This window comes from Gossypium hirsutum, chromosome D03 (assembly GCF_007990345.1).
Source record: "Gossypium hirsutum isolate 1008001.06 chromosome D03, Gossypium_hirsutum_v2.1, whole genome shotgun sequence".
Taxonomy (NCBI): domain Eukaryota; kingdom Viridiplantae; phylum Streptophyta; class Magnoliopsida; order Malvales; family Malvaceae; genus Gossypium; species Gossypium hirsutum.
In genome coordinates this window covers 33,802,812-33,830,275 of record NC_053439.1, presented here as the reverse complement: position 1 = coordinate 33,830,275, position 27,464 = coordinate 33,802,812, and the positions used below count along the sequence as shown (strand labels likewise).

Here is a 27,464-nt window from a genome sequence, read left to right as displayed (position 1 = left end):
ACTAAAGCCCTTAATGTCACAAGGTTCGAATGTCTAAGAAGGAAGCTAGGTGTTTGCTCCATGCAAACCAAGGAGGAGTATTGAAGCAATGGTTAGCATGTAGCAATCACATGTTTTATTATTATTATTATTATTATTATTATTTATATTATTATTATTATTATTATTATTTGGATGTAATGATGTAACTTAGTTGTATTCCAACTAAGTTTGTTAGTGTAGTAGGTGGTGATTTATTTTAAGTGGATGTAATGATGTAACTTAGTTGTATTCCAACTAAGTTTGTTAGTGTAGTAGGTGGTGATTTATTTTAAGTGGATGTAATGATGTAACTTAGTTGTATTCCAACTAAGTTTGTTAGTGTAGTAGGTGGTGATTTATTTTAAGTGGATGTAATGATGAAACTTAGTTGTATTCCAACTAAGTTGTCAAGTTGTAAGCTTGTATAAATAGGCTTTATGCCATTTTAAAAAAATATGAATGAATTCAATCAAGATTTCATCCATATACTCTCTATTTTAGCTTTGCTTAAAATTTATTTCATTTTTCTTCTTTGTTTCTGCCGTAAGTCTCGATTCTTGCTCGGCAAGCTTTTTGTTGAACCTTGCTATTTGTTGCACTTAGCTCCAACAGTATAGATCATTATCATGGACGTGTATGAATATAGGTAAGGTTTTAGTTCCACCTTGGGATCCTAACTATGGTATGAGATTAACATGGAATGAACCCGATTGCCTGTCTTGTGAAATCGACGGTGGGAATTGCATGTTCAAGAGTGATACGGGTTTGGATATCCGGTGCTCCGGTGGTTTTAGCTCTGGTATGTCAATGTTCTATTTTGACAACTCAATTATGTTTGATACATTTTCAGTGTATTTAAATACATATATTTTACAGGTATCCCAAGAAGTGCTATAATCGGTATAAGTTTTGGAGTGGGAATATTCCTTATATGCGTTCTGCGGCTTGTATGTCATCTCCGAAGGAAGGCTAACAATATTTACACTGACTATCAACAGCATAACCTGGAAATCTCCGGTCCAGCCGTAGTCCGACCCCGATCAGCTACTGATGATGCCAAAGGGCTTGATGGACCAAGTATCAAGGCCTATCCAATAACTTTGCTTGGTGAAAGCCGGCGATTACCGAGGCCTAGTGATAACACTTGCTCAATATGTCTTTGTGAATATCAAGCTAATGAGAAATTAAGGACTATTCATTATTTTCATGCCATTTGTATCGATGAGTGGTTAAAATTAAATGCTGCTTGTCCAAATATGTCGTAACACTCCACAAACATCTACTCCAGCGGCATAGCGACGGCAGGCTGGGCCCTATTTTGAATGTGTTTTTTTTTAATTTTATACTTAAATATTAGTAAAAATATATATTGTAAAACAATATAAATTCAAATACATTTTATCCTCCTGACTATAAATAGTTTATCCAACCTCAATTATTTTATCCATCAATGAACCAACTATTGATTAGAAACCGTGCACGTACTAAATCCAAATTCAGCCAGCAAATTAAAAGCCCCTCCATGTAACCAACTGCAAGTCTACAAGTAAAAGAAAATACAATAAATAACTAAAAGTTTTTCATCTCAATAATTAGTTAAACGACTTACCATTACTCAACTCTGTCCTTATTCGCTATTTTTGGCATTTTTATTTTAGTTATTCATTTAAAAATTTGTTATTTTAATCTAAACAAATTGTTAATTTTAATCACTCTCATTAGATAAGTTGTCAATTTAATCATTCTACCGTTAAGATGGGTTTGATTACCAAAGGAAGTGTTGATGTGACCTAGAATAACAACAAAATTTGCCCTCAATATTTACCCATTTTATTAGTGTAATCTTGATTTTGAAAAATACAACAAATTTAACCATTAATATTTATGCATTATACCAATTTGATAATGATTCTAAAATTTATGAAAATATAAATTAAAATTAAAAAATTATTCAAATTTATAAATAAATATAAATTACACAAAAAAAATATAAATATTGTTATAAAATAAAGAGAGATGGGGAGAATAAAAAACAAAGAAAATATGAAAGTAATAGAGAATGTGTTTTATTAATCAAAGGGATGATTTACAATGCTTCATTAGAATCTCTATTTATAGGCATAAGAAGTATAAAAGAAGTAGATATCTAATTCTAATAACTATTAGAATTTAAAGTGCACCAAAACTTTATCTTAATCATGATGGACATCCACTTAATAAGATATTCATAACACTACCCCTTGGATGTCCATTGGTAGATAATGTGTCTCGTTAAAACCTTATAAGAAAAAACCTTGTGGGATAAAAACCTAATGAAGGAAAAAGAGTACACAATTTATAATACGCATAATATGTTGCCTCATTAAAAACCTTACCAGGAAAACCTAATGGGACAAAACCTCGATCAAGGGAAAAAGAGTGCAACGCGTATTTACTCCCCCTTATGAAAATATCACATATTTTCTCATATTCTACGTATTCAATCTTGAATACTAGTTTTTCAAATGACTATTTGAATGTATTTGCTAAAAATTTATATTACCATTCTTTTAAAAGTCATGACTAAGGGAAATTTGGGGAAATATGTTTTGATCTCTTCAGGAGATTCAACAATAATCGTAGCAAACTTTAATTACAATTCTTTTATAAAAACAGGAATAGGCATTTTGGATCACTTTATAATTCTCCTTCAACTACTATTCACTAAGTCAAATTTACCACATATGTTCAAATTATTTCAATTCATATAAATGAACAATTTCTCGAGAACTTCAATATGCTTCTAGCATCCTAAATCCTTCAAGGATTTTAATATAAATTTTACTATATAGTGATTCATAAAATTTTGTAACAATAACCATTAGACAAAGTTAAATCTTTTATTAATTGTTAGTTTAATAATATATCTAAAGGTTATTGCATCCACCACAAAAGAATATCATATCTTTTCATAATCAATGCCAAGACTTATCGAAAAACTTCATATTTCGCTTTTGAAAAACTACTTCAATTGCACCTTCACTGGCTTTATACCTTTAGATATTTGGACTACTGGTCCAAAAACTCCACGAAGTTAATTGTACTTGAGTTACGTCTTTTTATTTTAATCAATTTATTCCATATCTATATTTCTCAATAGATTTATTCAAGATCCTTCTTTTATTTCATTATTTCAATAACAATAATATTGCATGCAAAATCATTGTCGACCACTTTTATTATTCGATTCCATATTTTCTCGAATTGACATAACTTATCGAGATTTCTTATTTTCATTATTTTAGAATTCAGTTTTAGGTACCTGAATCTCTTCTGAAGTTTTACTTATTAGTTATGTCTTGGGTCTCTTCTGGAGCACCGCCTCCACTATATGACCATCTAAAAGAATTTTTATCTTTGGAATTGATCAATCTATTATTTATTCTAACTGATTGTCCTATTAGGACTTTGATTCAAATTAAAATATTAGATGATATATAACAATTAGTTATTCTCATTAAGTTTGTAAATACATCTAATAGTTAACTTGTAATGAGTTATCCTTATTGAACTTCTGGTTCAAATTATTCTCCCCCTAACTCATTACAGGTTATTATTTCTCCGCTTTTAATGTCGAAACAACTATCGAATCAAAATTGTAATCACATATCATGTCATAATTGAATCTCGAATACATTCAAAACATCTGATAGTATAAAGAAACTTACAATTAATATATATTCTCAACTTTCTTTGAGGATTCACTCATCTTTGTGCGTTGTGGTGGAGCAATTGGAACATATACGCACTTACAAAAATTCAAAGATGAGAAATATTTATCTCTTGATCAAAAATCAATTGTAATTGGAGTATTTATAACTTATTAGCTTGATGCGTACAACATATAAGTCAACATAAAAGTTTAGTTCTCATAAGTAATGATTTAGCTATTGTTTGGAGGCATTTGATAAACAATTTAGCTAAATCATTTTGTGTGTGAACATGAGCTATATTATTCAACTTTTATCCCAATTGACATCCAATTATCATTGAAATCTTGGGATGTAAACTCACCAACATTAGCAAAATGAATTGTTTTAATTGCATAATCTGAAATTAATCATTTAAATAAGCAATCTTGCAAACAATAGGTTGCAAATTGATAACACATATGTGATTATTTTGTAGATGCATCTACCAAAATCATATAATATCAAAACTATCTACATGGTGGATGAATGGGCTCATATTTGTTTCAGAAATGCAAGACATTAAATCTCAACTTTAGCTAGTGAGTTTCTAATAATCAATTTTCATTGGGAACAAGCAACATATGAGAATTCTTTTAAATTAAAGAATCTTCTGATTCTTTAATGGATTTAATGGATGTCCATATGAATTCTCAATTAATTTTCGCATCATATACAATCCATGATGGTCTAATTGGTCACGCCAAGTAGTAAACGCATTTGTATTAGTAAACTTCTGGTTTATTTTAACATGTGTTTCAATTGTACTAAATTGTAACAAATTGATAATTTTATTATCATTCTTTTTAATTTGTATTCACATATAAGTACTATTGTGACATTTACTACTAGAAATGTCTAAATCAATGTGAACTCTATAATGCCACCAAGTCAATAAATATAATTTCCAAATAATTATATGCAATATTCGCTTCAGGGAATATGCTAAAATCTTCAAATGCCCAAAAATCTATTAATAGCAAACTTTAAGAGAGGATCTTATTTTCTAGGTGTACAACAGGTACATAACCAATGACTTTTCTTACATAAGTTTTCTCTCTTGCAAGTTCTCATCAGTAATATTTTACCACGTAATTTTAATTAAGAACTTATTCTGAATACTATAGAGTTATACTCACAGTTTTTAAAAAAAAACTTGCAACTTTAGGTGCATCCAACCATAATAAGCTTTAGATAGAATTATCATATTCTATCACTCATAAGTAGATCTTTCACAGTCAAATATTTTGCTTTCAACCCTTTAATAGGGATGATGACAAAAGAATATCACAAAGATTATAAAATAAATATAAATTAATAACCCAATCCCTTTTTTTTATTCATATGAAATATAATATTTTCCTCATTCACAATCTCAATATGAGATCCATTACAAATAACTTTTAAAAGTAATGCATTAACCATCACAAATTTTATGCTTTTTAGATAGTGATATATTAGCTCTTTTGGAGCTTTCAACTAAATTTGTACTATCAAATATTGGAATAATATTTGTTTGTTTCAGTACCAAATAAGTTAAATATTTTCTATCTGTAATGATAGAATTCATTACTACATTTTCATATCTTCTTCAAAGAATATTAACAGAAGCAAAATATTTGGGCATACGCCACATATGTGGCCAATAATCTTTTCATATCACATTGATAACAAAACTTATCTTGAGAACTCTCATTAATCTCTTATTTATTACTATGTTCCAACTTTTAGTGGTCCATGAGTATATCTTTTATTTTCTTTATGTTTACATTCACTTCGGGGAATGCAATAGATTTACTAAGATGAACATATAAACGTATCAATAGATTCTTTATTTCATAATCACAATCACAAATATGCATGGATTTTAAATTAAAATCTATCTATTCATGTTGTCATGATTAGTCTCCAATTATAATAAACATGATATAATAAATAAAATATAGTAAAATATACTTGAAGATCTTTAACATCATCGTCATCACCATGATCCATTATGAGATTGAATCTTTCAACATCCTGGAGATGAAGCTGTAAGGGTGAAAGTTTAAGATGAAAGAGGAATTGGATTTGGGGGACGACTTCGAAAGATTTTAAAAGAAAAAAAATATAGAATCATCGTGTTAATAACGTGTTATAAAATAAAGAGAGATGGGGAGAATAAAAAACAAAGAAAATATAAAAGCAATAAAGAATGTACTTTATTAATCAAAGGGATGATTTACAATGCTTCATCAGAGTCTCTATTTATAGGCATAAGAAGTATAAAAAAAGTACAGATCTAATTCTAATAACTATTAGAATTTAAAGTACACCACAACTTTATCTTGATCATGATAGACATCCACTTAATAAGATATCCATAACAAATATATATTAAAAAATTGTTAAAATTTAATATATTTTCACACCTTCTTTCACCCAAAGTCTACACTTTTCCTTCTCATCTTTCTAAATCAACATTAATTTTTCTTCCTCATTCACTCAAATATTTTGTGTGCTTATCATTCTGAGCTTATATAATTTTGCCTTTAATTTTCTATTGTAAAAATGTATTAACTTTTCATTTAAGTTTTCATTGTCAATTTGAATTATTTATTCGAATCAAAATAATTACAAGGAGGATTTTTGAATTTTAGAATTTGAAAGGCAATTAATTAGATAATGCTGCTAAAGAGGAAATCAAATTCCATTGCAAATCACTTAAAACAAATACAGACCAAGTGTTTGTTAAAATGATGACAAAGATTCGATTTTCCCAATCCAATTAATATAATAATAACTGTAACACTCCATATCCGACCAAATTGCTATGTCTAAGCTATGAGATACCACATTCATTGTCGGAGCATCTACAATCAATTATAATTTAATTCAACCATGAGTACATGTTAATAATTATATTACTCCTTTCAAATATATTATACAATCATTTTTAGGATTTATACGAGTTTACGAAATATCTTAAGATGACTCGAGATAAAATAAAGACCGGATTCTAAAGTTTGTAAACTACAAAAATTTAAATAACTTAAATCTAATAAGTAATATTAGATAATGAATTCGGTTTGGAAAATAGCTAACGAACATTATCAAAATGAGAAAGCAAGTTGTATTAAGAGTCCCCATGTCTCTCATTAAGACATAATCCCCTTGTTAAGGTTATGTAAAGAAGAAAAATCAACTTACCTATTTCCCCATCATGCTCTTGTGTTGGAGCTGTTATTTCTTCCATCAACTGCTCCTACTTCATGGGGTCATCATGCCCCAATGAATCATCATGATCCATATGTTGTTGTTGTTGTCACTGCTTCATGGGGTCATCATGCTCAACTGATGATCCTGTTGCTGCATTGGGTTATCATGCCCCAACTGATCATCCTCCATATCCTAGAACTGATATAAGTTCTCTACAAAAATTTAAATAACTTAAATCTAATAAGTAATATTAGATAGTAAATTTGGTTTAGAAAATATCTAACGAACATTATCAAAATGAGAGAGCAAGTTGTAATGAGAGTCCCCATGTCTCTTATTTAGACACAATCCCCATGTTAAGGTTATGTAAAGAAGAAAAATCAACTTACCTGTTTCTCCATCATGCTCTTGTGTTGGAGCTGCTATCTCTTCCATCAGCTGCTCTTGCTTCATGGGGTCATCATGCCCCAACGGATCTTCATGATCCATCTGTTGTTGTTGTTGCTGTTGCTTCATGGGGTCATCATGCCCCAACTGGTGATCCTGTTGCTGCATTGGGTTATCATGCCCTAACTGATCATCCTCCATATCCCAGAGCTGATCTAAGTTCTCTACAGAAATTTAAATAACTTAAATCTAACAAGTAATATTAGATAGTGAATTTGGTTTGGAAAATATCTATCAAACATTATCAAAATGAGAGAGTAAGTTGTAATGAGAGTCCCCATGTCTCTCATTTAGACACAATCCCCATGTTAAGGTTATGTAAAAAAAAATCAACTTACCTATTTCCCCATCATGCTCTTGTGTGGAGCTGCTATCTCTTCCTCTTGATTTTGAAAGCCCCCCGTTTCTTCATCTATGACATTCCAAAAACAATTTAGAATACAAAGGAAGCAAAAAGTAAGAAAAAAAGAGGGTCGCGGGGCAAGGGGGGAAGGGAGACACAAGTTCAGGATTACCTGCAATATACAAACATCACCAACGATCACACCAGACTGGCATGAAATTTTCATGTACGAAGGTCCAACCTCTCTTCTATCTTCCCCTAGATTTTTTTTTACATTTACCATGTTTCTTGCGAATAGTAGAGATATAACCCATCTTGGATTGAAAATGATAAGATACATGTAGTTGCTTTTACTCTGAGACAGGAAGACCATGGAGAATTACCTTCTCCATAGATATAAATAATGTCAAAGCATGTTTCGAAGGAACTTGAAAATCATGTGGAGAAGGTAAGAAATTTCCTGGTAGTTTAGCATATGAGGTCCATTCAACCTATTTGAAACATTGAAATATAAAAGACTAAAAAAATAAGAAAGTCATTTGAAAGAGTTAAAATTAAATCATTATAAAGAATAAAATGACTTCACTTACTCTAGCTGGCCGTAACTTTCTGAAATATTCATCAAATTCAAAAACCATGTTGCGATGTCTATGCTTCTTGGATGGCGTAATCAGCCTTTCATGCCACCCAACCAGCAAAGGGAAGTCCTTGGGACAATTTTTCTTATTTTCAAGTATGACAATTGCATTTATTTATTCAATGGTAGGATGGAGCAACCGAGATGCAACCCACGATATGCCCTCCAATATAAGCACCTACAACAAAGGAAAATAAAATGTTAATCCACATGAAATAAAGAGAAAATCTACTAAACAAATGAAACTATAAATATAACTTCTATCCTCACCGTAACAAAATGAAAATTTCCAAATAGATCTTGTCCCTTTGATTTGTGGTTCTCCAAGTTGCAGTGCAAAGTTGCTAGCATGACCGCACCCCATGCATAACTTCCAATTTGATCAATGTTCCTAAAAATGTTAGATAAAATGGAGCCACCACATCATCACTAGAAGGGAGTACGATAGACCTTATGATGTAAAGCACAATTGCCCAAATATAGTGGTCAAGTTCCTGCCCTTCAAGAACAAGATTTTCATCCCAATGCCCATAATTTTCTTTGAGCCAAGCTAGACGAATTCCACTTTTCATTGGGCTTAGGCACTCGTCAATGCCAAAATACTCTATACACAAGTCATTTAAATTTACATTTTGTTCATTTCCTATAACTGGAAAATCATTTCTTAGTAATCCAGTAATTCTCAAAACATCCCCTAAACCCATAAATAGTTTAATAGAACTTACGCGTCCAAATACAAAAAATCTTTCTTTTATATTATATATATTAGTTATTATTGTTATAAGAGATAGAAAATTCTTTAAAGGGCTTGTGAGCTTCAATAAATTCTCAAAGCCCATTCCCCTCAATCTGACTCTACAATCGGGTGAATATTGAAGTTTATTGGTAACAGATTTTTAGCAATGTCGACAACATCAAAAACATACCTACAAAACAATCAAAGTGTAGATAAGAATCAAGTTATCGACAAGATTAAACAAAAACATGTCATATTGTAACAATATTTTAATTTTACATGTTTAGATTTTTAATTTAACCCGAACAATTTCACTCGGCTAGACTCAACTCAACTCGACTCGAACCGAATTTCATTTCACTCAGACCGACTCGAAAAAATTCAAATCGAGTTAGAATGCGTCAACTTGATTAACTTGAATTTTTTTGACTCAATTCAATCAAGCGCTCACCCCTAATTCTTTCCACCTATAGATCAAAATGGAATTAGTTCCTAATTCTCCATGCATGAACAAAACAAATGTTGTACTCTAAGAGTCTATCAAGATTTATGAAGTGATATTCTGATATTGTACCATGCTATCATTTGAAAAAGAAAATTAAAAAAATAATACTTTTCAAGTGATAACATGGTACAATATGAGTTTTATGTTAACAAACTTTTACATTTGCCAAGTTCAAATTAAAATGGACTTAGTTGCCAAGTTTATGTGCCAAAGTGGACAAAAGAAAAAATACAAATACCAAAATGGACTCAATTACCAAATTTAAAGGCTAAAAATTATATTAAGATATATTTTAGAAATGGTTTGTACTTCAATATAAAAACACATTTTGTAGAAAATATATAACATTATAAGTATGAACTAACAAAAAAATTGTTAAATCCATTTATGTGATATATATTTAATGAAATAAGTATTCTTTGTATAGCATAGGTTTAAAATTAGTATGATAATATGAAAGAGTTTATACAAACTTGTTGTTTATAATATTTAATATATTATCAACGAACCATGTAGAGATGATTATGGGTTGAGCTGGGTCGCGTAGCCCAACCCATGATCACCTCTACTATGCTGCCGCTTTTGTGAATTTTTTTGTGAAAACGTTATATCATTTAAAATTACTTGCATGAAATATAACAAAATTTTGCAATCAAAACATCCTTTTCAATCATGCATACATACATACAGATTTAGATGCAAGAGGTCCTTTTAAGTTTCATTCCCCACAATCATATTAACATATATTTTTGTATAAATTTATCCACCGTATTCATAATTCGTAAATAATAAATAGTCTGGTTCGTTCCGTGTAAATAGATAATTACTTAACTATATTTAATTAAAACAATCATTTTGATATATATATATATTAAACTTTTATTAAATCAAATCATAAAAGATTGTGGTAGATATAAATTGTTTCAGGTTAAATTCAGGTTATAACCCCTCTATTATGTTTAATTTTATGATTTAATATTTATAATTTAATTTGATATAATTTTCTTCCTGTACTTTTATAATATCTTCAATTAGTTCTTGTTGATACTCTTAAATATTTTAATTAAAATGTTAAGGCCAACTTTTTTTTTTTTTTGTATATGTTAGAAAAGTATTTTTAAAAAATCATCCCATCATTTTAATTAGAATAACTAAGGATTTGACTAGCTAATAATGTTTCGTTAAATTAGAGAACCAAACGTGACGATCAAAATTGCAATTTGGCCACCATCTTACATGGCTAGAAAAAGAAAAGAATGGAGTTGGACACGTGTAAAAAGCCTTTTATGTAGAGTATAGGTCATAATATTGTGGTATCTCTACTATGTTTAAATTTATGATTTAGTATTTATACTTTAATTTGACTTAATTTGGTTCTTGCACTTTTATAATATCATCAGTTAGTCCAAATAGTTAGCAGTCTTGATTATTTTGATTAAAATACTGAGACAATTTTTTCCTTGGGAAATATCCTTTCCAACTTATCATATTGAAATATGTGTTAAAAAGGTTTTTTTTTAATAAAAAAAATTCATGTCATCATTTTAACTAGAATAACTAAGGATGTTAACTCTTAAGACTAACTAATGTCATTGTAAAATTAGAGGACCAGATGATGTAAAATTAAAATATAAGACTAAATCTCAAATGTGAGCATAGTAGAGGGATCAAATCTACAATTTAAAGTTATCTTATAATGGTGAAAAAATAAATAAATTGGAATGAGAATTCCTTTTTTAATTACATATAGAGTATAGATAAACTAAAAGAATTAAATCCCAAATAACCTTTGTTTATAATGGCAAGAGATTAAATTAAGAAAGTATAGTAACAATGAAAAGAAATTTATTCTTATATATATTAGTACATATAAGACGAAGGGAAAATGACTAGCATTGGGGGCAAAAGCGTAGTTGATAGGGGCAGGCAGGCAGGGGAATTTCGCATTTCATGTACAAGTTTTACATTATGTAATGTGTCAAAATATTTTTAATTTAGATTTAATGTACAATTACTTTTAAATTACACACCATCTATTAATTTTACCTTAACTTTTTACATTTTTAAGTCATTAAATGGATACATTTGCATTAATTATTTTATTAGTAAGAATTTCCATTTCATGCTCTTAATCGGTACAAATTGGATCTTATTTTTTCTTTTTTGATAAACAAAGCTTATATAATCTAAAACTTAGCTATTGGGGACGAAGTCAACAAACAATGAATCATCGGCCTCCTAATTCATTGGATTATCTGTATAACTTTTTTTTATGCTCCAACTTAACAACAATTCTCTGTTCCTAGGCCTTGATTTCCCAAGGAAAGAACACACCTTTTCCGTCTTTACCTTTCGTTTCTTAATTAACGTGATTTTTTCTTGATTCCTTAAATGACCCCTTTAAACTTCTTCGTCTTCCTCCTATCGTTCTTTCTTCATCCATTTTTTACCTACGGTGAATTCTGCCCCAGGGTTTCATGCGGCAATGTATCAGTTGACTTCCCTTTCCGACTCACAAATCAACCCGACTGCTGCGGCGATCCCAACTTCAACCTCTTATGCACAACCACAAACCAAATCATCATCAGTTTCCCATTTTCCGGTGACTTTATGGTCAACACCATCAATTATTCCAATCCTTATTTACAGCTCACTGACCCTTGCATCACCAAACGTCTTCTTCAGGGATTTAATCTCACCGGCACTCCGTTTCAGCCCCTATACACTCGAACCTACATATTTTCGAACTGTTCCACCGATTCAAATATCTCAGTCGTCTATCCTTCAGCTTTATTTTTTTCTTGCCTTAGTAGTATATGTTGAATATTGGCAATATCCCACATTAGGAAAAGATAGAAATGGAGGGGGTTTGGTTTGTTATATATAGAACCCCTCCCCCTTTGGTTGTATTATCCCAAAATCTTCTCCTTTGTAATATTTCTAGAGGAAATATTAATTTGGTAGTGTCCGAGGACGTAAGCTAAATTGGCCGAACCTCGTTAAAACTCTGGTATTTTATTTCTTATTTGTTTGCTTTTATTTAATAGCTTTATGTTGGTTATATTTATTTAGTTATTATTGTTATAAATATCTAAGTGAGTTCTGTCTAGTTGTTGGGTTTTAAGCGGGACCATTTGTGACCCCTCCAATTTAACTGGGAATTTTCTTAGTATAATTGTTGGCATAATAATTATCTAAATATTTCTGATAATATTGTTATTAATATTATCGTCGCTTCTGCAACAATTGGTATCCGAGCCAAGGTTTTGTAGTATGCTCTGTGTTTGCAGCTTAGTCTGATCTTACACATCAGAAACATTTCCTAAAGCTTGTGGGTATTCCGCATTTGGTGGCTATTAAATAGAAGCTATGGCAAAAATGACAGAAGAAAAACCATCCATATCAACAACTTCCACTTCGTACATTTTGTCGAGGGTTGGAACTGCAAATACGAGATTTGCAGTGGAAATTTTTGATGGAACAGGTCATTTCGGCATGTGGCAAAGTGAGCTTCTAGATGCCTTCTTTCAACAAGGTCTAGATATTGCCGTTGAGGAAGAAAAACCAGAAGGGGTTGATGATAAAGAATGGAAGACCATCAACCGATTGGCATGTGGTACAATTCGATCATGTCTTTCCAGAGAGCAGAAGTATATATTCAGTAAAGAGACTTCTGCAAGTAAATTGTGGAAAGCATTGGAGGAGAAATTCCTGAAGAAGAACAGTCAAAATAAGTTGCATATGAAGAAAAGACTGTTTCGTTTCAGTTATGTTCCTGGTACCACGATGAACGAGCACATTACCAATTTTAATCAGCTGGTGGCTGATTTGTTGAATTTGGATGTGACTTTTGAAGACGAAGACTTGGCGTTAATGTTGTTGGGATCGCTTCCTGAGGAGTTTGAGTACCTTGAAACTACTCTACTTCATGGAAAATCGGAAGTAACTTTCAATGAAGTAACTGCTGCATTGTATAGCTATGAACTACGCCGAAAGGATAAGTTGAAAGGTTCAGGTGAAGCAGCAGTGGAAGCATTGGTAACAAGAGGTCGTCAGCAAAGTCAGTCTAAGGGGAAGAGAAGAAAGTCCAAAGGTCGAGCTGTTGCCAAAGATGAATGTTCTTTTTGCAAAGAAAAAGGACATTGGAAGAAAGATTGTCCAAAATTGAAGAAAAAAGGGAAGACTCCGCAAGATGCAAATGTTGCAGAATGCAATAGTGAAGCAGAGTCAGACTTTTCTCTTAGTATGACATCTTCAACATTATATGCAGATGAGTGGATCATGGATTCTGGTTGTTCCTATCATATGTGTCCCATTCGGGAATGGTTCTTTGAATTTCAAAAACTAGATGAAGGGGTTGTTTACATGGGTAATGATAACACATGTAAAATAGCCGGGATAGGTTCAATTAAACTGAGGAGTCATGATGGATCTACTAGAATTTTGCGGGATGTACGATATGTCCCAAAGTTGAAGAAGAATCTCATCTCTTTGGGGTCGTTAGAATCTAAAGGCCTAGTTGTGACAATACGAGATGGAGTTCTTAAAGCAACTTCAGGAGCATTGGTGATGTTGAAAGGCATAAGAAAGAACAATCTGTATTACTACCAAGGTAGTACAGTGGTCGGGACAACAGCAGCAGCAATTACGAGTACCAAGAAGGACGCTGAGGCAACACAGCTGTGGCATATGCGTTTGGGCCATGCTGGTGAAAAATCCTTGCAAACTCTAGCCAAGCAAGGATTATTGAAAGGTACAAAGACTTGCAAACTTGAATTTTGCGAGCATTGTGTTCTGGGAAAACAACGAAGGGTGAAATTTGGCACTGGGATTCACAATACTAAAGGTATTCTGGATTATGTGCATTCTGATGTATGGGGACCGTCCAAGACTCCATCACTTGGAGGAAGACGTTATTTTGTCACCTTTATTGATGATTTTTCCAGACGAGTTTGGGTGTTCCCTATGAAGAACAAAGATGAGGTGCTTGAAGTTTTCCTTAAGTGGAAAACTAAAGTTGAAAATCAGACAGGAAGGAAGATTAAGGTTCTCCGATCAGACAACGGTGGAGAATATAAAAGCGATCCTTTCCTGAAGATATGCCAAGATTGTGGCATAGTAAGGCACTTCACCGTAGGTGGAACACCGCAACAGAATGGGGTGGCAGAGCGTATGAATCGAACGCTTGTGGAGAAAGTTCGATGTATGTTATCTAATGCTGGATTAGATAGAAAGTTTTGGGCTGAGGCTGTGACGTACGCTCAACATCTCATCAATCATTTGCCATCATCTGCTATAAATGGCAAGACTCCTTTGGAGAAATGGTATGGAAAACCTGCTACTGATTATGACACCTTGCGCATTTTTGGTTCTATTGCATATTATCATGTGAAAGAATCAAAGTTAGATCCAAGAGCAAAGAAGGCTCTATTCATGGGCTTCAATGCTGGTGTTAAGGGATATCGTTTGTGGTGTCTAGAGGCAAAGAAGACGATAATCAGTAGGGATGTTACCTTTCATGAATCTGCCATGTTGAATAAGGTAAATCCAGAAGGAGTGAGTAGTACTTCGCAGCAGGTGGAGTGTACTCCGCAGCAGGTGGAGTTTGAGCAGAGTGTGGTAATTCCAGCAAAAGGTACCACTAGTGATTCTTCATTGGCAGATGCAGAGTCAGATGAGGAAGAGGTTTCTACCCAAGAACCTCAACAGCAATCAGAGCCAATTGCAGTCAGAAGGCAGAGACGAGAAATTCAGAAACCTGCTCGTTTCACTGACATGGTAGCTTATGCACTTCCAGTTGTTGATAATATTCCATCCACTTACACCGAAGCCATTCAGAGTTTAGAGAATAATAGATGGTTAGGTGCAATGGAAGAGGAAATGCAATCTCTAGAGAAAAACAAGATGTGGAAGCTGGCACAACTACCAAAAGGGAAGAAGGCGATTGGTTGCAAAATTGAAGACACTATTGAAGTTTGTGTTATGAGAAGATGTTCGAAGATGTGGAATATCGCCAAGGTGGAGATTTGTTGAATATTGGCAATATCCCACATTAGGAAAAGATAGAAATGGAGGGGTTTGGTTTGTTATATATAGAACCCCTCCCCCTTTGGTTGTATTATCCCAAAATCTTCTCCTTTGTAATATTTCTAGAGGAAATATTAATTTGGTAGTGTCCGAGGACGTAAGCTAAATTGGCCGAACCTCGTTAAAACTCTGGTATTTTATTTCTTATTTGTTTGCTTTTATTTAATAGCTTTATGTTGGTTATATTTATTTAGTTATTATTGTTATAAATATCTAAGTGAGTTCTGTCTAGTTGTTGGGTTTTAAGCGGGACCATTTGTGACCCCTCCAATTTAACTGGGAATTTTCTTAGTATAATTGTTGGCATAATAATTATCTAAATATTTCTGATAATATTGTTATTAATATTATCGTCGCTTCTGCAACAGTATAAACTTTTTGGTTTGGGGTATAGCCAAAAACTTTTACGATCCGTCGACGCCGGTGAGTTCATGTCTAGAGCTAGCAGAGATTTCAGTCCCCCAACACGATCCAGGTTGGCCATTCTATATTGATGATATTCCGTTAACATGGGAACAACCCTATTGCCATACGGTACCATGTAACTACTGTCCAAGTAGTGAATGCTCCAGAGATAAAGGAGGTATGTATGTTTCAAATAAAACCATTTTCATTAAATTTAGATGTACAACTTCATGCTTAAACATTTATATTTTGTCAAGGTCTTTCAAACGGTACCAAATACGCTGTGATTTTCATCCTGGGAACACCCATCTCCTTGATTGCGGTGTGTATTATTTATTACAACGTTAGAGTCCATTGTGCTGATCATCGTCGCCACCAACCAAATGTCGAAATCTCCGGCCTCACTTCAGAGCCGCAGTTAGCTGGTATTATTGTAAATGGTCTCGATGGTTCAAGTATCGAAGCCTATCCAATTACATTGGTCGGTGAAAACATGAAGCTTCCAAGGCCTAATGATAATACTTGTTCTATATGTTTATCGGAATATCAAGCCAAAGAGACAATAAGAACAATACCTGATTGCAATCACTACTTTCATGCTAGTTGTATTGATGAGTGGCTTAAGTTAAATGCAGCCTGCCCTGTGTGTCGTCGTACACCAGATCAAGACTCTGCTCATTTAATCACCCATTCCACATCATCTTTTTCATCGAGACCATCACTATAGAATATTAATTTTGTATAAATATTTTGGTTTTTTTTTGGGGGGGGGGGTTATAGTATATGTCTGTATTATACATGGTGGATGAGAAATTTTATTTTATTTTTCTTTGACATGCTTGATGGCTAATTTAGCTTTATCTAAAGGCTCAACTCTTCATTTGCCATGAACCCTACCATAGTTTTTTTAGAAAATTCGATGATGAAGATAAACAATTAAGACAGGACAGAAATTTTTTTATAAAATTCCTTATTCCGTAGAGAAAAAAACAAAGGGAATTGACATCTTTTTTTAGTTATAGCTCCTTACTAATTACCATTTATTCATTAATACAAATGTCAATTACTAATTTACACCCTCTTTTTCTATTACTACATATAACAGAATAATTTTAAAACTTAAATGTTAATGTTATTATATAATTGAATCTAAATATTCAATATGGAACCGACCATTCTTGTAGTAAAGGATTCATAAATAAACATTAAGAATCTTATTCAAGTACAATTACATAATAATTAATTAGGAATAAATATAAAACTCTCAAGATTCTAAATATAATAGCTATTAGCATTTATTTATAAGAGTTATAATTAACTGATATTTAATTATTTTAAATAAAATTATTAATATTTGTTTATGAGTCTATAATTTTTTATTTTATTTAATGTTAATAAATTAACAGTGATTAAATATTATCTCATATACTTGAGTAAAGCATCAACTTTCTAATTGTCTCGTTGAATTGGATTATCTGTCTAAATTTGATGCTCGAGTAACTTAGGCGTTAATTCCCCAGGGAAGCAAACACTATTTCCGTCTTTAGTTTCCTTTTTGTTCATTAACGTGAATCTTTTCTTGATTCCTTAAATGGACCCTTTAAACTTCTTCTTCATCGTCGTCGTCGTCATCCTACTGTCGATCTTTCAACCATTTTTGACCAATGGTGAACTCTGCTCTGCGGTTTCATGCAGCAATGTTATAGTTGAGTACCCTTTCCGGCTCACAAATCAACCCGATTGCTGCGGCCATCCCGATTTCAACCTCTCAGTCTCATGCAGAAGCAGATACCATTTGCCAGACCAAACGATCATTTCCCATCTTCCGGTGACTTCGGGGTCGAAACCATCGGTTATTCCACTCCCTACTTACTGCTCACTGATCCTTGCATGCCCAAACGCCTTCTTAAGGGATTCGATCTCTCCGGTACTCCTTTTATGTCATTATACCCTCGGATCTACATATTTTTTTAACTGTTCCACCCAATCCAATATCTCAACCATCTATCCTTCAGCAATAAGTTTTTCTTGCCTTAGTGGTATGAACTTTTCGGTTTGGGGTATACCCAAAATCTTTTACGATCAGTCGACACCGTTGAGTTCATGTCTAGAGCTAGCAGAGATTTCGGTCCCCCTTCGCAGTCCAGGTTGGCCGACGAACTATATTGATGATATTCTGTTAACATGGGAACAACCCTATTGCGTGTTTCCACCATGTAATCACTGTGAAAGTAATTGCCAGTCAGAAAATGGCGATGGTGAATGCTCCAGAAAGAAAAGAGGTATGTATGTCTCAAACAAAACCATGTTTATTTTGTTGTTAAACTTCATGCTCAAACATTTATTGTTTTTTCAATGTCTCTCAAGCAGTACGAAATATGCTGTGATTTTCATCGTGGGAACACCCATCTCCTTGATTGCGGTGTGTATTATTTATTACAACATTAGAGTCCATTGTTATGACCATCGCCACCAGCCAAATGCCGAAATCTCCAGCTTGACTGAAGAGCAGCAATTAGCTGATATTACTGTAAATGGTCTCGATGGTTCAAGGATCGAAGCCTATCCAATTACATTGCTGGGTGAAAACTTCGAGCTTCCAAGGCCTAATGATAATACATGTTCAATATGTCTATCGGAATATCAAGCCAAAGAGACAATAAGAACCATACCTGATTGCAATCACTACTTTCATGCTAATTGCATTGATGAGTGGTTTAAACTAAATGCAGCTTGCCCTGTCTGTCGCAATACGCCGGATCATGACTCTGCTCGTTTGATCACCCGTTCCACATCAGCTTTCTCATCGAGACCACCATTATAGAAGATTAATTTTGTATAATTATTTCGGGTTTTTTTTGTTATAGTATATGTTTGTATTATACGTGGTGTATGAGATTTTTTTTTCTTTGACATGCTTGATTGCTTATTTAGCTTTATCTAAAGCTTCATTTTTCTATCTCTTTGACCTATTAAAATTCCAAATAAACCAAGTTCATCATTTGCCAGGAATCCTACCACAGATTTTTTTTAATTCCATAAAAATAATTAAACAAATAAAATATGACCAAAAAAAAGTTAAAACGCGTTAAAAGTTTGGGTAAATTATATTGTTAGTAGCTAAATAATGAGTAAGTTTACATTTTGGTCGCTTAACTAAAAAAAATTACAATTTGGTTATTAAACTATTCAAAAATTTTCATTTAAGTCATTGGGCTGTTAAAATCGATGTTATATGGCTTTCTCTATTTATATTGTTTGCACCAATCGAAAGCTTTCTTTTCCCTTCTTTTCTACAATTCAATTTTTTTTCATGAAACAACTTTAGATGTTATGAATCTGCGAACCAAAATTCAGACATTTTTTTTCCAATCTCCAACATTGACCATTAGATCGACTAGGATCTAAGCTAAGATATATTGTTCTACTCATCGATGGATACTAATCCACTATATCAATTGTCAAATCGTTGCTTGGAGCTCACTGATGAAACTTCTTTTAAAAAAAATTTAACAACTCGGTGACTTAAATAAAATTTATTGAATAGTTCAGTTTACTTAAATGAAAACTTTCAAATAGTTCAATGACAAATTGTAACTTGTTTTAGCTAAGTGACCAAAACAAAAACTTACCCATTATTTAGTGACTAATTGTGTAATTTACCATAAAATTTTTATAGAATTCTTTTGCTTTCCCATTCCCATTAAGCATAAAAATGACATCGTCTCATTTTCTTTAGATCATATATAATTAAAATTCTTTTAATGTTTCTATAAAAAAAATTTCTTTTAACGTTTCTGTTTTTACTTACCATTATGAAAGCTTAAAAATCCAACAAGATCTTGGTATAGCTTTCACTTTAGCACCACTTTAGATGGCACTTTTCCAAGTCATCTTCTTCATAGTCGTTTCCATTTTACTATCATTTCAACCATCAACAAGCGCTGGAATTTGTTCAGTTTTTTATGTGGGGATCGATGGATTCACTTCCCTTTTCGTCTTAGCAATCAACCTGATCGTTGTGGCTATCCTCGTTTCAATCTCTCACGCAAAAAATCAGACTAAAGCAATTCTCACCCTTACATTTACCGGTGAATTCATAGTCTATTTGTATCAAGGTATATGGATCAACGATCCTAACTATTGCACCCCAAGGCGTCTCCTTAAGGGTCTTAACCTCTCTGATACTCCTTTTAAGCTTGAATATCCTGAAAGCTATGTGTTTCTAAATTGCTCAAATGGTGCAATATCGAAACAACTTCCCGAAGTAAGGTACATCTCTTGTCTTAGCGGAGAAACTTTTTCTGTGGTGGCCATTTTAGAGAATCAGCTTGATATGTAGAGATCATTGTTATGGAGGTATATGGAGATAGGTAGGGTTTTAGTTCCAGCTTGGGATTCTGTATGAGATTAACTTGGAATGAACCCGATTGAATGTCTTGTGAACTGGCGGTGGGAACTGAATGTTCAAGAGTGATACGGCTATGGATATCCAGTGCTCCTGTGGTTTTTAGGGGAGCAAAATTCATTCGATTAGAAAAAGTAATAAAAAAATCGATTTTTGAAAATCGAGTCGAATTATTTACTTTTTTTAAAATTTTATGTTCGAGTCAAGTTAAATTTTACAATTTAAATAACTCGAATAATTTGAATAACAGATTTGTGTAAATATCTTTTTGGTCCTTGCAAATTTTAAAAATGAACAAATTAGTCTCTCAACAAAAATTACAAAATAATTCAAAATAATTTTTAAAATTCAAAATATTCCAATATTTATATTTTCTAAAAAATTATAAATTTAAAAAAATAAAAATTCTAAAAAAAGTTCTAAAGGATATTTAAAAAAGTTAAAAAAATATTTTTTTCTAAAATAATAATTTTGGAACCTAAATAAGTTAATTAACTATTCAAGTTTATCATATTAAAGTATTTTTTTCTCCTTATTTTGCTTTGAAAAATATTTCAAATATATATGGTTTCTAATTTATGTGCTCTAATATGGAATTAGTTATATTGTAACAAGATTTTAATTTAACATGTTTAATTTTTTAATTTAACTCGAACAATTTCACTCAATTCAACTTAACTCGAATTTTATTTCACTCGACTCGATTCAAAAAAAGTTCAAATCGAGTTAAGATGATAAAATAGAACTCGTCAACTTGATTAACTTAAATCTTTTTTTCACTCGATTCGATCAAATGCTCACCCTAAATAATTTTAACTTTGGCTACTTAGAAATTAATTCATTCATTCTCGATAAATTTAAAAAAAGAAAAGAAAAAACTTCGCAAATAGAAGTAAAATAAAATTTAAAATAGATCTATCATTAAATTTATTAGTTTTTTTATATACAATACATTTTCAAACTCGCATAGACTCACACTAACCACCAACACGGGAGAATCTGTGGATTGAACCCTGCTCATGAGTATGGGTGAACTCTCTTTCGGCCAATGGACTACTTCTCGAGTTCCATTAAATACTAAAATATTATCATTTGCAAAATTTTACACAACAAATATTTTATTATATGTACTGTAGTGTCATATTAACTTATTATTCTTACATAATGTTAACAGATAATTCATGCCATTTTAGTTAATAAATTTAGCAATCATTAAAATTTCAAATAATATAGTCTAAAAATAATTAAATTAGAAAATAATTACTAAATACATAATTTACGCATAATACGAGACTAACAGTAGAATTTAACCTAATGAATTTAACTAGTACTATTTAAGTCATGACTAGAAGCTTAAATTTTCAAAAAGACAAAGATTAAATTTGATTAAATTAGAGTACAAGGATTAAATACGTAACTTGCATATGATATATGGACTAATACAAAAATTTAACCTCAATTCTTTTTACTCTGTTCATACAATTGTTTATTTATTTTGCACATTCAAGTAAAAATTATTTAGAATTATACACCAATCATTTAAGCCAAAACATCGACGTGAAATAGCACATTGTCTTGTATTATTACACTAGTAACTAAATATTATTCTTTTCACTTTTACAGGAATTTCAAGAAAAGCTAAACTCTGCTTAATTTTTGGAGTGGGAATATCCCTCTGATGCATCCTAGGGTTTGTGTGCCATCTCCGGAAGAAGGCTAACAATATTTAAATTGAGCATCAACACCATAACCTGGAAATCTCCGTTCCAGTCGTCGTCCCACGTTGATCAGCTGCTGCTGATGCCATAGGGCTTGATGGACCAAGTATCGATTCCTATCCAGTAACCTTGCTTGGCGAAAGCCGGCGATTACCGAGGCCTAGTGGCAATACTTGCTCAATATGCCTTCGTAAATACCAAGCTCATGAAAAATTAAGGACTATTCCGATCATTATTTCCATGTTGATGAGTGGTCGAAATTAAATGCCTGCTTGTCCAATATGTCGTAACACTACTGATAAATTTCATTCCACTGTTCCATCATAATATATAGGATTAAATTAATCCAGCGTGCGTAATTTTATGGTTTGCTGTTTCCATAACTATTGAATTTCAACGATATAAATATAAAGTGTTCAAACTAAGGTATTTTCCTTGCATTTACGTAAAAATAACTAGAGATATCGATATCAAGTGTACATGCCAGCTCGAAACTATATATAAAACTTACGTCACGTTTGGTTCATTGAAATGAAATAGGGCTATAATGGAATAAAGCTGTAATAGAATGTAACTGTAACGGAATAGAGTTGTAATCAGTAATTCAATTATTTGGTTGAATGTAATGGAATAGAACTGTAATAGTATTCTTGTGTTTGGTTGAATAGAATAAATTTGTAATAACATAAGAAAAAAAGCTAAAATAACCAGAGTACCCTTAGCATAAATTTTTTTAGGGAGATGATTATTGTTATAAAATTTTAATAATATTATTATTAAATATAGTTTAATTAAAATAATATATAATTTAATAACATTCTTAATATAATTATTTTATATTAAATTATATTAAAATATTTAAAATATTTTATTTACTACATTTTAAAATAATACACTATTATTTGAATCCACTGCTTCTCAAGTTATCTCCATTATAGTTGACACAACAAACACATGGTTAGAGTAGTGCATTTGCATGGTTTATTATGATATTGAAACCTTCAAACCACAGCCACTTGCACTATATCTGCTAGAATAGGAGGTTAAGTTTATGGCATAAAATGTTGTTTCATTAGTAAAAAAATTCAAATTTAACATTAAATAGATTGCGGTTTACAACAAGCGATATGAACAACCTTGAATTTTACTTTTCTTCCTCAATATTGTCTGAATCAAGGAGATAACAAGAAACACAAAAAACAAATTCTATGTTACTTACTCTAATTCGTGTAAAGAACGGGCTTGGTTATAGGGAAATGTGAACGAAAAGGTTTAAAAGAAATATATAAGGAAAATTTGTTCTGTGCATCATCGAATTTCGCCATTTATGCGCAGATGTATCATTGTTAGCTATCATCCGGCTACTCAACTACACCATGCCAACATCCTCTTCCCACCAAGTAAAAGTCTGCAATAATTCATGATTTGGTTTGTTGGTTATCTGATTAAATTTTCACGATGCTTAATCTCTACTATGTAATATATGTATATAAACCGAATTTCCCATCTTATTTCCCCAAGTTTCATTTATTCGTACTACGATGTCAAATTATGTGTACTTTTGAATAATCCAACGCAGAATGCCCTCTTAATTTCTGAGAATACCAAGCTGAAGTGTTATCATATGGTCAAAACATGTAAAACCGGAAGGAAGAAATTAGGATACACAAGTCAAGCAACATAAATTCCTTGTTGCAGTGCTAATACAACCAAAACAGTAGAAAATAGAATCGCACCTACTCCAATAAATAAATATAAAAACCTATAAAATTAGAAATTAGAAGGTCAAAACTTGAAAGAATATGCAAGAAATTCTACTCAAATAAGGACTTGAAAACAAGCATAAAAATAAATAAATAAATAAATCAGTACTAACCCAATAAATAAATAAATCAGTACTAACTCCTTCAATAATACACTTTACCATGAGAAATCAGAGAACAAATAGTTGGCAGGAAAAAAAAAGAAAGAAAAAAGTAAATGAAACTTGAGGTGGAAAAGAAAAAGAGTTCAAAACGTTAACAAGAAGTAAAAATATAAAATTCAATATGACACATAGACCAATTAGATTAGTGGGGCAGGAATAGGAGCAAGCAGAAGGGACAAAGGATTTCAATTCACCTCATACCCCATTGACTTCCTTGGCATCTCAAATCTGAAAATTATTGCTTATCAATGGGTGAAACCATAATGATAAGCCATGAGAATAAGAATTTTCACTTTGACATGGTAAAAACCCAACCACCTCATGTTATTAACATCATTGGTAATGTAGATTTTGCTCTTTTGAAAAGCCATTTGCAGCTAAAGTAGTTTTAGGGAGGGAACATACAAAATTAAGATCATGGCTGAGGAATAGGTTCACATGACATGAGCATTGTGTAAATAATCCAAAACTACTGAATATATAATCTATTTGTGTTCCACAGCGGAACACAGCAAAATAATGAATAGAAACACATGTCATCCCTCTCAAGACAATAAAATCTTGGTTACATTTAAATATTATTAATTTCCTACTACCTAAAAATAAAATTGTAAAAGGTTCTTTCCAGATTGCTAGTCATACTTTGAACTTCAAAATTCTAGTACCTACTGATTTCTATCCCATGCAGAAATTGAAAAGGAACATGAAAATGGATAGCTATTACAAGTAGGTTAATGGTCCCTTATAGTAGAAAATTATGAAAAAGAGTAAAACTTTCTTGTTCACATGCATTGAGCCACGCACTTTGCATTGCAGTGTGAACCAAACTTGCAACCAATACAAAAAAAAAATAAAAAGAATCAGGCTTTGCATCAAAAACCAGATAAAAGCCATATCTTAATGCCACAATAAAGTCCTCAAAGGTATAGCACAAGAAATGGTTAAGTTAAAATAAGAGAGATAAAAATCAAACATGTACCATGAATTGCACATCAATTAACAAATGTAGAAATATGGTACAAATATACAACCTTTGGACATATCAGCAGTAAGAGCTGTAAGAAAACACCAATAACCTTGGACTATCATATCCAAAACTTGTACAGTACTACATAAACACCATAAACAAAATCATAAGAATACCTTCAAATCAAATGCAACATTCCAAACAAGCCATCCGAAAGACATCTGAAATATAACATATAGCGTCAGATACCTGTAAAAATATAGAACACAATTGATAGAATAGTACAAGTTGTCTTACCTAAAAACAAAGAGATGTTGTACAAATTGGTCAGTCTAAATGTTCACCAGGTGTCCAGGAGATTGTTCATTCAAGTGGGAGCATTGTGAAAATGAAATTAGTTAATTGAATAACTTCATTTATGTCTCAAATTTGAGCAGCAACTCCTTAAATCCATACGTGTTGATAGCTTTATATGGTAGCATGTTGTCGAGTATAAAATTTAGTGAAATCTAACCGGAAAAGGAGGAATTTCAAATCTACAAGTTGAACAGGCAACTGAATTAAGAAACCCTCGCTTGTAACTCATGAATTCCTTCATATAACCGATTTGCATGACTTCTAAATTGCAGTATAAGGTCAAAAAGGACAGACAATGACTTCTAAAGGGTTTGAGATCTTTCACCCATGAGTGATTTTTGTACAATTGAGTGGAGGTACTTCTCATATGCTGCTAGTAGATCATCAAGATCTTTTGCTACTTCCATATCATTGGAAAAATTGGACCATGACATCTCCAAGACTTCAAACATGATAAACTATTGCAAGTTGGTAACAAAATGATCCATCTCATCCTAAAGAACCTGCCATCGCCTTAATGTTGAAAGCAGTTACAATTTTACAGCATGTTGCAACTTTGTGTATACATGTGAAGTAAGACAATTGGATTTATGAAAAAATACTTCCAATACCAAAATCTAGAATTTCTGAACTTGGAATTAACAAATTGGTTAATGAAAAAGGTCAAAATACCAAAATCTAGAATTTATACTGTATAAGATAATTGTTAAATTTCAATTTTGATCCCTCTACTTGTTTTAAGGTTATATAGCAATAGACAAATTTAAGTTGTGGTTACTATTCTTTGTTCAAATTTGAGATTTAATATTTATGCTTTAATATTTGACATAATTTGATACCTCAACTTTTGCAATGCCATTAATTTGTCTAAATATTTTATTCTAATTAAAACCTTAACGTATATTTTAAAAATTGTTAACCTTGTTAAAATTCTTTATTAAATTTCTATCACAATTAAGGTGTAAATGAAATATTAGTGTTCATAAGTTATTCGAGTTCTGCTCAAAAGAGATTTGAACTCAATTCAATAATTATTGAGTCAAGATCGAGCAGTTGATCGAGCCAAATTTAAACTTAGTAATACTTTACTCGAATAGCTTGCAAGCCTTATCGAGTTTTTCATATTTTTATATTATTAAATCACATTATTACACTTAATATATATTATTAACCCTAAGTTTAATTATCGAACCGGAGTACAAAAATTGGTAATGAGCTTATTGAGATCGAGCTCCATTATATCTCAAGTCATGCTTGAGTTTAAAAACAAATGTTCGATTGAGCTTGAGCTGACTATTAAGATCCAAATTTCGAGTTGAGCTCAAGCTCGACAGTATTTGAACTCAGTTTAGCTCGATTACTCCCCTACGAACATACCCTGTAACTTCACTTCATCAAAGCCGGCCATTGGGAAAGCAATGACAACGTGGGAGTACTGAACCAAAGAGATTTTAAGAACTATGCCGAGCTGCAACCACCATTTTCATATCAACTGCATAAGCGATAGGGCGGCTTAAACTCCTTCAAATATTTTCCAAAAGTCAGCTATTAGTTTGAGGAGCCTGCTTCAATCTTGTCTAGTTGATCACCATTCACTCATTAATACAAATGTTAGTTACTAATATACCAAGAACCATTTTAAATTATTACTATTTCAAGGAAATTTCAAAGAAAACATCATAGATAGTATATTCTTTTGCCTGCCGAGTTCACAATAAGCATGAAAATGACATCTTTGAACTCTTCTTCTTGTCCTATGTCTCATTTTTCTTTAGAGCAAAAATTGACATCTTCTAACGTTTCTGTTTGTATTTACCATTCATGAAAGCTTGAAAAGCAAACAGAATTTCCGTATTTTTCAAATCTTCTTCTTCGTACTCTTCTCCTTCGTTTTCCTCTCTTTTCAACCGTCAACAAGTACTGGAATTTGCCCTGTTTCTTGTGGTGATCAACGGATTCGCTTCCCTTTTCGTCTTAGCA

At 32.0% G+C, this 27,464-nt stretch overlaps 3 protein-coding genes across 3 annotated transcripts; all 3 read left to right on the top strand.

Annotated features, from left to right (window-relative positions):
• Nucleotides 1–657: 657 nt before the first annotated feature.
• LOC107950085 (putative RING-H2 finger protein ATL69) lies at nucleotides 658–1,286 on the top strand. The gene is made up of 2 exons (XM_016884830.2): nucleotides 658–820; nucleotides 898–1,286. Exons 1-2 carry the CDS (start codon nucleotides 658–660, stop codon nucleotides 1,284–1,286), a joined length of 552 nt encoding a protein of 183 aa, XP_016740319.2.
• Nucleotides 1,287–12,100: 10,814 nt separating this feature from the next.
• Nucleotides 12,101–16,834, top strand: LOC121215412 (putative RING-H2 finger protein ATL21B). Its single transcript, XM_041089884.1, has 3 exons — nucleotides 12,101–12,228; nucleotides 16,071–16,285; nucleotides 16,365–16,834. The coding sequence occupies exons 1-3, from the start codon at nucleotides 12,101–12,103 to the stop codon at nucleotides 16,832–16,834; spliced, it is 813 nt and encodes a 270-aa protein (XP_040945818.1).
• An 864-nt stretch (nucleotides 16,835–17,698) lies between these two features.
• LOC121215411 (uncharacterized) lies at nucleotides 17,699–18,931 on the top strand. Its single transcript, XM_041089883.1, has 3 exons — nucleotides 17,699–18,034; nucleotides 18,145–18,254; nucleotides 18,478–18,931. Exons 1-3 carry the CDS (start codon nucleotides 17,699–17,701, stop codon nucleotides 18,929–18,931), a joined length of 900 nt encoding a protein of 299 aa, XP_040945817.1.
• Nucleotides 18,932–27,464: the final 8,533 nt, after the last annotated feature.